Source organism: Pocillopora damicornis, chromosome 3 (genome assembly GCF_964200805.1).
Source record: "Pocillopora damicornis chromosome 3, jaPocDami1.2, whole genome shotgun sequence".
Classification (NCBI taxonomy): Eukaryota; Metazoa; Cnidaria; class Anthozoa; order Scleractinia; family Pocilloporidae; genus Pocillopora; species Pocillopora damicornis.
Genome location: NC_142672.1, coordinates 31,815,041 through 31,826,889, shown reverse-complemented (window position 1 = coordinate 31,826,889; position 11,849 = coordinate 31,815,041). Strand labels below are relative to the sequence as shown.

The 11,849-nt window shown below is 40.4% G+C and overlaps 2 protein-coding genes and 1 pseudogene across 6 annotated transcripts in view; all 3 read left to right on the top strand.

Annotated features, from left to right (window-relative positions):
• LOC149049391 (uncharacterized) lies at positions 1 to 3,026 on the top strand (annotated as a pseudogene).
• Positions 3,027 to 7,704: 4,678 nt separating this feature from the next.
• LOC149049390 (uncharacterized) lies at positions 7,705 to 9,261 on the top strand. 3 transcript variants are annotated; one of them, XM_089199900.1, is made up of 3 exons: positions 7,705 to 8,118; positions 8,601 to 8,738; positions 8,973 to 9,106. In XM_089199900.1, exons 1-3 carry the CDS (start codon positions 7,818 to 7,820, stop codon positions 8,996 to 8,998), a joined length of 465 nt encoding a protein of 154 aa, XP_089056026.1. In that variant the 5' UTR covers positions 7,705 to 7,817; the 3' UTR covers positions 8,999 to 9,106. The 3 variants fall into 3 exon arrangements, with proteins under 3 accessions (XP_089056026.1, XP_089056024.1, XP_089056025.1); XM_089199898.1 differs by lacking the exon at positions 8,973 to 9,106 and adding an exon at positions 9,109 to 9,261 and having other exon boundaries at positions 7,710 to 8,118; XM_089199899.1 differs by lacking the exon at positions 8,973 to 9,106 and adding an exon at positions 9,114 to 9,261 and having other exon boundaries at positions 7,754 to 8,118.
• A 911-nt stretch (positions 9,262 to 10,172) lies between these two features.
• The window catches only part of LOC113666008 (uncharacterized), a 71,641-nt gene continuing 69,964 nt past the window's right edge, over positions 10,173 to 11,849 (top strand). For all 3 annotated transcript variants that reach the window (XM_089199856.1, XM_089199857.1, XM_089199855.1), the window contains exons 1-2: positions 10,173 to 10,406; positions 11,266 to 11,438. In XM_089199856.1, the coding sequence (XP_089055982.1) occupies positions 11,267 to 11,438 (172 nt within the window). In that variant the 5' untranslated portion in view covers positions 10,173 to 10,406; position 11,266. The remainder of the gene's footprint in view (positions 10,407 to 11,265; positions 11,439 to 11,849) is intronic.

Sequence of the window (11,849 nt, the reverse complement as noted above, 5' to 3'; positions counted from 1 at the left end):
ATGTCCGTTCATGCCGTCAGTAAGATTGTTTTATCTTATAGAGCGGCCAAAGCTGATGCAAGAACAGCCATAGGACCACATGCTGCTGAAATGGAGACAACGCCATTTCGTCAGATTTCTACCCCTAACAGGAAACCCTTTTCTAGTCCTTGTTGGACTCCAGCAACTCCTGAAGGAACTTTCCGTCAGATCCCCGAAACAAAGATTCTTGGTACTTACAATGCTGCGATGGACGAGGTTGCCAGAAATGTTCCTCGCAAGCGACAGCCACTACCATCACAGCTTGTCTCGTGGGAAGAAAGCAGTCCAACCCAGCGACAGTTCTACATCGAGAAAGCGGTTGAAGACTGTATGCTCGTATGTAATGTGATAGCCCCAAACGACGGCTAGACGCTCTTTCACGCCTCGTCTTCTCCAGGTGGAGAAAAGGATGAGACAGCAGAAGCCGATGATGTGTTGAAATCTTTGATGACCGGTTACAAAAATGCCAAAACCAAAAGCATCAAGACGCAAATTCTTAGCCTTTATGCGTATGAGTACTCGGTTAGCACATTAAAAGAACTACACTCGCCATATGGAAAGTTGTCTACACGACAGATACAGAGAGCGCGGTGTCATGCAAGAACGATAGGTCCCGGTCAAGTGCCTGAGGAGAAGATACATCATCGTGTTCGCATTGATATGACCAAAGTCGATCATTTCGTTGAGTTCATTAATCGCCCATACTTTTATCAAGACGTGTCTTACGGAACTAAATTCCTTAAGCTAGACAGTGGCGAAACCATCGAGATGCCGAACGTGGTGCGTACCGTGACGCGGTCTACGATGATTAGCCAGTACATACAGTTTTGTTAGGAGGAGAAGTTTGAACCTCTCAGTCGCACCACTTTATTCAAAATCCTAGAAGTCAGACAAGCTTCACAGAGAAAGTCGTCACAAGGCCTCGACAATACTTCTGCCGATGGCTCTGCTGGTTTCTAGAAAATTGAAATGATTGTCGATGATCTAGAGAAAGGAGGAATGAATAGACAATGGTGCGCTGAGGTTAAGGAAAGGCTTAAGATTGGAAAACGCTACTTAAAGACCAATTATCGCGTTCACTGCAATCCAGAGGAAGCTTTATGTCCTGATCATTGCCGCAAGTTCGCTTTAAGTGACGAACAAGATCCCGACTTCCAGGAAAAATGCTCCCATCAGCACACAGAAAACTGTAACGAGTGTCAAAATCTGCAAAATGTCTTAGATGAACTCGAAGACTAAGTTCGAGGTCCATTTTGGATCCCTTACGGCAGTGAACATCGAGACGATCTGCTATACGACATCAAACTGGCACAGACAGATATTTTTGAGTGGAAGGCTCATATTGTTCGCTCTGTAAACCAGGCAGCAGCAAAGCAAGATCAGCTGAAGACGATAAGTGCTAATCAGAACTGTGCACTGGTAATAATGGACTGGGCAATGAAGTTCCTTCAGCTTAAATATCGTGAGAAGCAGTCAGATTGGTTTGGCAAGAGAGGATTGAGTTGGCACATCTCGACGGTGATCACACGTGATCCGAACCTTGAAGGAAGACTAGAACTGCGGTCGTATGCCCATCTGTTTGACGCATACCAGCAGGACTGGTTCGCCGTGTGTTCCATCATAGAAAGCACACTGAGAGAAATTAAGACCGAAAAGCCTCGCATCACTTGGGTTTATCTGCGGTCAGATGAAGCTGGCTGTTATCATAATAACTCCCTCATTGCAGTAGTAAGAGGAATTGTTAAGCGGGTTGGTTTAGAAGTTTGTCGGTACGACTTTTCAGAGCCACAATATGGCAAGGATGTATGTGATAGAATTCTGTGTCCGATGAAAACATGCATCCGACGTTTCTGCAACGAAGGACACGACATTCTATTAGCGGGAGACATGAGGAGGGCACTTTCTGAAAGACCAGTGAAAGGTACATCCGCATGCGTTTGCGAAGTTGACGAGGCGAAGATAACCCTAGAAGTGAACAAGATAGATGGTTTTAGCAAGCTTCACAACGTCCAGTTTGAGGAGAAAGGTATTCGTGTGTTGAGGTCGTACCGAATAGGGCGTGGCAAGGAAATCTCTTTTGACCAGCTGGTGTTAAAGGGCCAAGGGGACACTGGTATCATTGTTAGTGAAAAATTTTTCCCTCTTCATGATGCAAGTGTTTATCAATGCTCAGATCCTGTGACAGAGAGTTCAGAAGAAGAGAATGACTGGGACGATTCGAATATAAGCATGTTTGAATGTTCCGAGCCTGGATGCGTGAAGAGTTTCCAAACATTTTCAGAGCTCGAGTCACATTTGGATGGAGGGGATCATTGCGTCAAAGATGAAAGGCCGTCAGAAACGCTATATGACAAGCTTCGTAGAGATTGGGCAGACAGATTTACTACATCCGTCAACGTCACTGAAAATGAACCGTCTGAACCTAATATCCACCAAAGTGAAAATGTCTCAATACCCGCGTTGCACACTGTCATTATGGGCTAGGCCCTACACAGGCCACGAGCAGGATCCATTAGATTCACTGAGTTAAGAAATATCTAACTGCAAAGTTTGACCTAGGAGAACCATCAGGGCCAAAAGCTGACCCTCAGCAAGTCTCAAATGAAACGCGCAAGACAAGAGATGAGCAGAATAGAAGGTTGTTTGAACGAGACGAGTGGTTGACCAAGAGCCAAGTACAGGGTTTCTTTTCTCGCCTTGCAGCAAGCAGAAGAAGGCAACAAGCACACTCAGGAATCGAGCACAATCCAAAGGAACTATTTCTAGAGGAAAAGGAAGCTGAAAGACAACAACTGATGGTGCACATTTCTAACGTACTGAGGCCGCAACACCCTCTGTCTTACGACGCCCTTAACTTATGCGAGTGTGCGAGAGATAATAAGCTGAGTCTTTTTAATTTTTCACTGCTTAAAGAAATCTTGCGCTTTTTTGAAGTACCATTTAAATCAAGAGACAGGAAAAAAGACCTGATTGAACAACTGATGTCATTTATACAAGAATGTTAATGCTTTAATGAAGTGTAACACACGGGACACGGTTGGGATGACTGTAAGCAGGAAGCCCTGGCAAACCAATGATAGGGGATTTACAGTGAATTTGTTGAGAAGCAATGTGCACCGCCTCTAAGTACCCTGATGTACAGTTCTATATCGATGAATAAGAGCGCTTAAAGCATTAACATGTAAGCAAACCCGTAAAAATCATTTTAAAATTGGCGCCTGTTATTTTGTAGTCATGCCTTTAATTTCAAAACAAAAAAATCATAGGCCTACCGTGACCGTGAGTCATGTTGAACCTCACTCAATAGCATGTACGAGCATTTACAGTGACGACTCTGATTTTTCTGAAAAATCAGAGGCAATGTGCCAGTTTTTCGATAAACGCGGCTATCCTGTTTCTGTCGTTCAAGCGGGCTACCACCGTGCCCAACAAATCGATCGACAGGCAGCACTACAAACGGCCGAGAAGGAGAACACGGATCGCATTCCATTTACTCTTACATTTCACCCTCACAACCACGCAGTTAAATCTATCATTCTTAAAAATTTTAAATTACTCCAAAACGATTCAGAGACTGGCACTATCTTTTCGCAACCCCCACTTATTTCATTCAAACGTGACAAAAACATAGGCAACTTTTTAGTCAGGAGTTCATTTCATACCAATGACCAATCTGGAACTTTTAAATGCGCTCGCTCACGATGCAAAACTTGTCCTTTCATTCATAACGTAGAGAAAATATCGGGACCCAAAAGATCCATTAAGATCATTGATCACTTTACGTGTACCTCCGCCAATGTTATTTACTGCATAACTTGCACTTATTGCAATAAGTTATACATCGGCGAGACAGGAAGACGACTGGGTGACCGATTCCGAGAACACCTTCGCGATGTGGAAATAAATGACAAGGACGCATCCAAGCCAGTCGCTAGACACTTTAATCTTCCTTATCATTCTAAACAGCATATGGCAGTTTGCGGCCTTTCCTTACATCTAGGCAGTTCGGAAAGCCGTAAAACACTAGAACAAAAATTTATATTTCAAATCGGCACCCTTAATCCCCACGGAATCAACGAGCGCTTTTCATTCAACTAATCTATTCCTGTTTTCTCGTCACAATATTCCCACCAATGGCGTAGCTCCACCTTCTACATATAAATCCACACACAACCCACAATTCCTCTAATCGCTCTGACGAAGGGCTAACGCTCGAAACGTCAGCTTTTTTACTCTTTACGGTGGCTAATTTACGTTTTCAACCCAGTTGATAACACTAAATTACCTGCTTTACTCTCCCACCGACGCAGCACCACAGTTTCTTTAGAAACTTACCCCTTTATTCATTTACAGAAGAAACTTTCTCCTCGAAATTTTCTCAATGATTTATGCCTTTAACTGAATATACTAAATTCGCCTACCTACTTTTGGAAACGTTTATTTAATTAAATATACCAAATTCTATCGGTTGCGTAATTTCTCAATTTCTTCTGGGGAGGTTTCATACTCTCAATAGCGAAACATCAACATATCATGATATAAATGCCGAGCTAAATATTTCTTTAATTTGAGTTCACCAGCCGTGAGACAATCTTTTAATGCTGATATTGCGTGACCAGGCTAGTTCACGGCAGTCCACAGTCACGCTGAAAAAACTCCACCGTATTAGTCATGAGAACCAACTAGCTCACAATCTAAAAAACTTTCACAAATGGTGAGACGAAATTTTTCGCCAAGTAAGAGTGAATTATTTTCTTGAAGAAAAACGGCAAAAGAGGTCTGAAAAAGATTATGCACAAGATAAAAACAATTGAGCGAAATGAACAACTTAGTTGTCAAAACAAACTGGATTCCCTTAGCGCATTGTGTTCAAAGGAAATGGCTCTTGAAATTTTATGTAAAGCTTTTAAGAAAGGATACAACAGGTGAGTTTCACATTTATAGGAACACTTCTTTGAATGGCTAAATGTTGTTACAGAAACTATTTTTGACGGGTATTATAACACGAACGCATGAAGCTAACTTGCATATAGGAATAATTAACGAAGTATTATTCCGGAAAATTTCAGCCATTTCTTGAAAAAATGGTCAAAATGATGATTTATATCGATCTTGATACTCCATCAGATAATCGTTGCGGCATCTTTAAGTATTTTAGGGCTGTTACGCTTTAGAAACCTGTCTGCAGGTCGGACCGCCTTATCGTTGGTTTCAATCAAGATAGCAAATATTTATGAAATTCACAAAGCTCCCTGCGGCGCAGGATGAGGAGTGCCCAAAAGTTTTATTTTATATTTAACTTGCTCTATCTAAGTACTTTTAAGCTGCAATATACTTGACTCTAGATCAGGTCCCACGTAAGAGAAATAGCTTTCAACTGCATGTAGCTCACTCCTCACAAATTTTAATGCTCACGATAAGGTATTTTGGAAATTTCATAACTCGGTAAAAATTCTATAGAATGCAATCGTTTCACCTTTGAAGTATTGAAATAAAGTCATTCTTAAATATGTAAAGTAATCAGCTTTCTAGATTGAGAAATAAGGATTTGGTAACGCTCGATATTTATAGCTTAATTATAGGGGTCACAGAAAACAAATAGGGCAATTTTGGGGTGACCTTTAAAATTGTCTCGTAAAAAATAAAAATAATGAAAATGATCAAAATAAATGTGATATTTGTACATGGGATAGAATTGTCGACTTTCACTGAAAAACTTAGGGAAATCGGTGAAGAGCCGAAATTTGCCTTATCCGTTCTTACGCGGACAGCCTCTTAAAGGTGACAGAACAAACTCTCGAGTCAACGACACCACGGTTCTCTAGAGGGTGCGAATTGTGGCTGTAAACCGAATACCGAACTTTCGGACTTCAAGCAGGGCCTAGCGACAATTTGACGACTCCATTGGTCGGTAAAAATTACATTTGACCAACAATGTGTTCAAAAAGTATTGTATAATAGAAGATTTTGCGTCAAATCGTTGTACTTTCAGAATTTTCATCATAGCGCTACGCAATTTCTTACCGTGAAGTCAACTAAACAACGATCTAAGCATGATGAGTTTTACGGCGTGGGCTCCGTGCACGTAAGAAATTCGAACGTTTTTCGCTTATAACAGCAAATCAAGAACTGTTTTGAATAAAACTGTCGTCCCGAAATATCTCTTGGTCATTTTCCTCTTGCTTCCTATAAATAGATACCATGAAACTTGAGATTTCCTCACACACGGAAAAATTTGCACAATTCACTTTGAAATTTGATCCGCATGCCTATTTGCACACATTCGAAAATATTTAGCGATTTTAATCTTTCATCTTGATTTTTGAGTAAAAAATCAATCGCGGAAGAAATAATCGCAGCAATGCGACAGATAAACTTCTTTGGGGTGGGCAAATATTCCCTTGGCGGTGCAAATAATCGCAGCAATGCGACACAAAACCTGCAGGAGACAAAAAACTGCGATCACGATCGCCGACGCGAGATACGAAAATCGAACGATATCGGAGAAGACGCAGGTTTCCATTGTTATGGACATACGGAAGGACTTACACTCTGGATAGCATAGTATCTACGACTTCACAGAAGTCCGTAGATACAAAAAGGAGTTAAGATCGGGGAATATAGGATCAAAATCGGCAGAGTTCGTTGTGGGCTCGGATTCTATTGTTACACTCACTCAGAAGGACAGCATAGCAGCTTACGCCTCTTTAGGCAGTAAGCTACAAAAACCAATAAGGCATTACTTCATTTGTTGACACTCAATCTCTTGCCGCTTTTTCAAGGTGTCTAGTTGTTACGCACTAGACACAAAATTGACGAGATATTCATTTCAGTTTTCACATCTGCAGGTGATTCAACTCTTTTCCTGAATGGTCCAATCCTAAGAAAACATCCATCACGTGATATCGGTATGGTTTCTCGAAATGGTTCGATGATGAAAGACATATATAACCACTGCAGCTAGAATTCGGTCATAAATTCCATTTTGAACACGAGATGTGCGGTTGAATCTTGACCTTGCACGCGAAAGCTTGTAATTATTTTGTCATTTCACTCGGGAATCAGTACCTCAGGTTGGTTTTGAATTTTCCTTTCATTATTTGCAAAATATTTAATTAAGTTGGCTTTGCTGTCCTTGATTCGCAGTTAAATGTTTAATGTTATGTTTTATTATGTTTTTTGCAACTGTAAAGAAACTGTCTTAACAAGGGAACTATTCGCAAAAACAGTATGTCAATATCGCATTCAGTTGTCGAGCTTTTATTAAATCGAATGCAATGAGCGGCATTAGAGTATTTTGGCGGAATGACTTGCTAATGAAGATTTTAACCAACTCGGATCGTCTGTAATACGTGACTCAAACTTCTGTATTACCAATATAAGGTAGGCGAGTGCTGTGTCAGTAGAAAGGGCTCTTGGCCGCATAGTGTCGGTAATTTGATACGTTAATCTTTTATAACACAGCCTATAGAATGAATAATTCCGTTTCACATCAACTTTCGATTAGAAGAAAAAAGAGGAAAAAAATCAGCGACAGCAACACCTTAGCCTGTGAACAGCCGCCCCCGCACTAAAAAAATAGTATCAATTCTCCAAGCCTGTCAACAAGTTTTGCCGAAATAAATCAGGGAGAATTTCGATCAATTTAACGCCTGCTTATGTTAGGAGTGAATGGTTAAAACTCTATGTGAAAGTGGTGCACGATGTTTGCAATTGTCGTTTCGATTCTTGTATATACAAACGGCAAATAGTGAAATTTGTTAAAAAACATGTTGACTTAATACTTTCATTTTCAAATGCGAAAACTACAAACAGAACTCGAAATTTTTCACCAACCTGCGATCAGGAATCCTTTTTTGTTGTATTTCCTTTTGGTATTGCGTACGTTTAATGAAACCAAGGTAAACATTTCGTTACGTTTCAGAATGCAACCATTGTGTATTGATGAAGAACAGCGACAGAAGACTATCAGGGGGTGGGTAACAGCTGCACACAGGAAGATCGCTTGTCTGCTCACCATGGCTGTCTTGCTGGTCCTGTTATTGATATTTATTACGCTGTATGTATCAAGACAAAGGCTATGCGGGGCACAGAAAGGTAAGACGTTTCAAGAAAGATGTTTAGTTGGGAAGTTACCAAACTGTTGCAAAACAACTTCTTATCGCTTTTGGCAGTTCACAGTTGCATTAATTACCCCTTGCGGCTTCTTGTGGAAAGGAATTTTAAGCTTCTTGCGTTTGAAACGTCTTGCCGACCTGCATTTTCTCTACTTTGACTCACTTGGGCATCCCTGCGCCAATTAATGCGGTTCGTGCGCAACTATCATGCATCAGTCAATGCAACACATCCGCTACCAACCCCCCTCCCCCCCATTTGCCGTGAAAAGCGGCCTAATTAAAGAAAAGAACCGGCCTTCAAATGCGGAGAATGTTGAACTTTTTCAGTGAGGCTTAGCTCTTTTATTTCAGTCAGTAAAACGTCTGGTTTGCTCAAGGGCTCAAATCATTACCCAGCACCTTGTTCCTCATACGTAAACAATCAGTTCTTTTAACACCTTTCTTTATCATGGCTGTCTCTAGAAAAACTGGACTCAATAAACGAAGCCATTGAAACTTTGTCCAAACGCCTTGACTGGCAAGACAAACAAATCGGAGAGGATCTCGTAAATTTGAATGTCACGAACACATCTCAAAGGACAACGGTCTTGGAAATGCAAGGTATGTATATTTAGAACTTGTAGTGGTGTTTCTTTAATGAGGTTTTGATTTGTGAAAAGGTCATAGTTGGTGTGGAGGTCGTTGTTGTCATCTATATAGATGTGTCTGCTCTAAGTTGGTAAACCAGCCTTCCTTGTTTTAAGAAATCAGTTTTAGGTCACATGTGTCAACTCGTCTTTGGGAAAACTGGATAAATTAACAAAACTTTACAGAGCTTTAATGCTTGCATTACAGCTGCTGGAGCATTTGGGCTGCAATAGGAGGGGCTAAAATCCTCACCGGGAAACCCAGTTTTTCCTTTATCCCTGTAACTTAAATGGGTTATCGCTTGTGTTAAAAATCCTTTTCTATTTGTCATGATTGTCTCCAGAAAAGATGGACTCAATGTACCAAGCCTTTGAAGCATTGTCCAAACGTCTTGACTCACTGGACGTAAATATGGGAAGAAAACTGGATTGAGTAAATGCATATGTTAAGAACGCATCTCAGAGGACGACTGCTTTGGAAATGCAAGGTGTGCACTTTAAGTCGTATATATGCGTGTGCATTTGCGTCAAATTGTAGTACTTTCAGAATTTTTATCATAGCGCTACGCAATTTCTTGCAGTGAAGTCAACTAAACAACGATCTAAGCATGATGAGTTTTACGGCGTGGGCTTTGTGCACGTAAGAAATTCGAACGTTTTCCGCTTATAACCGCAAATCAAGAATTGTTTTGAATAAAACTGTCGTCCCGAAATATCTTTTGGTCATTTTCCTCTTGCTCCCCATTAATAGATACCATGAAACTTGAGATTTCCTCACACACAGACAAATTTGCATAATTAATTTTGAAATTTGATCCGCATGCCTGTTTGCACACATGCGAAAATATTTAGCGATTTTAATCTTTCATTTCGTTTTTTGACTAAAAAATCAATCGCGGAAGAAATAATTGCAGCAAGGCGACAGCTGAACACCTTTGGGATGGGCAAATATTCCCTTGACGGAGCAAATAATCGCAACAATGCGACACAAAACCTGCAGGAGATAAAAAATTGCGATCACGATCGCCGACGCGAGATACGAAAATCGAACTATATTGGAGAAGAGCGAACTGAATTCCGAGCATTATCCGCAGGTTTCCATTGTTATGGACATACGGAAGGACTTACACTCTGGATAGCATAGTATCTACGACTTCACAGAAGTCTGTAGATTCAAAAAGGAGTTAAGATCGGGGAATATCGGATCAAAATCGGCAGAGTTTGGCTCGATACTATAGTTACACTCACTCACTCAGAAGGACAGCATAGCAGCTTACGCCTCTTTAGGCAGTAAGCTACAAAAACCAATAAGGCATTACGTCATTCGTTGACACTCAATCTCTTCCCGCTTTTACAAGGTGTTTGGTGTTACGCACTAAACACAAAAATGAGGAGATATTCATTTCAGTTTTCATATCTGCACGTGATTCAACTCTTTTCCTCAATTGTCCAATCCTAAGAACACATTTATCACGTGATATCGGTATGGTTTCTCAAAATGGTTCGATAATGAAAGACATATATAACCACTGCAGCTAGAATTCGGTCATAAATTCCATTTTGAACACGAGATGTGCGGTTGAATCTTGACCTTGCACGCGGAAGCTTATTTTGTCATTTCACTCGGGAATCAGTACCTCAGGTTGGTTTTGAATTTTCCTTTCATTATTTGCAAAATATTTAATTAAGTTGGCTTAGTTGTCCTTAATTCGCAATTAAATGTTTAATGCTATGTTTTATCCTGTTTTTTGCAACTCTAAAGAAACTGTCTTAACAGGGGAACTATTCGCAAAAATAGTATGTTAGTATCGCATTCAGTTGTCGAGCTTTTTTAAAATCGAATGCAATGAGCGGCATTAGAGTATTTTGGCGGAATGACTTGCCAATGAAGATTTTAGCCAACTTGGATCGTCTGTAATACGTGACTCAAACTTCTGTATTACAGTATAAAGCAGGCGAGTGCTGTGTCAGTAGAAAGGGCTCTTGGCCGCATAGTGTCGGTAATTTTATAGTTAATCTTTTATAACACAGCCTATAGAATGACTGATTCCGTTTCACATCAACTTTCGATTAGAAGAAAAAAGAAGAAAAAAAAATCAGCGACAGCAACACCTTAGCCTGTGAACAGCCGCCCCATGCACTAGAAAAACAGTATCAATTCTCCAAGCCTGTCAACAAGTTTTGCCGACATTCACTTGGGAGAACTTCGGATTTTGATAAATTTAACGCCTGCTTATGTTAGGAGTGAATGGTTAAAACTCTTTGTGAAAGTAGTGCACGACGTTTGCAATTGTCGTTTCGATTCTTGGATATACAAACGGCAAATGGTGCAATTTGTTAAAAAACATGTTGACTTAATACTTTCATTTTCAAATGCGAAAACTACAAACAGAACTCGAAATTTTTCACCAACCTGCGATCAGGAATCCTTTTTTGTTGTATTTCCTTTTGGTATTGCGTACGTTTAATGAAACCAAGGTAAACATTTCGTTACGTTTCAGAATGCAACCATTGTGTATTGATGAAGAACAGCGACAGAAGACTATCAGGGGGTGGGTAAGAGCTGCACACAGGAAGATCGCTTGTTTGCTCACCATGGCTGTCTTGCTGGTCCTGTTATTGATATTTATTACGCTGTATGTTTCGGGGCAAAGGGTATGCGGGGCACAGAAAGGTAAGACATACGTTTGAAGAAGGATGTTTATGTGCAGTTATGGTGAAGGACGATTAGGGAAAAAAAGATAAAAGACCCTTATATGTAATCTTCTTTCGTGGATAATATTTATTACATTTATCATATTCCTCATTCAGTATGTGTGCTATTATTGATCAATTTAGCGGCTCGTATTTCACTGTGTAGCCTGCTTCGAAGGGGCTATAACTCCAAGCAGAAAAACTCGGTCCGTAACTGAACTCGGTTAGTGAGGGGTATTTCTTGATGTATGAAAAACAAATTTCTGGAGTTTGACTGGTAATCAGCCTTCTCATATATCGCTTAATTTGGCTCCGCGATGCGCACTGGATGCGTCAAATCTGACATTTCAATATCCAATGAAAATCAAGGAAAATGGTTCTTGCCAAGAAG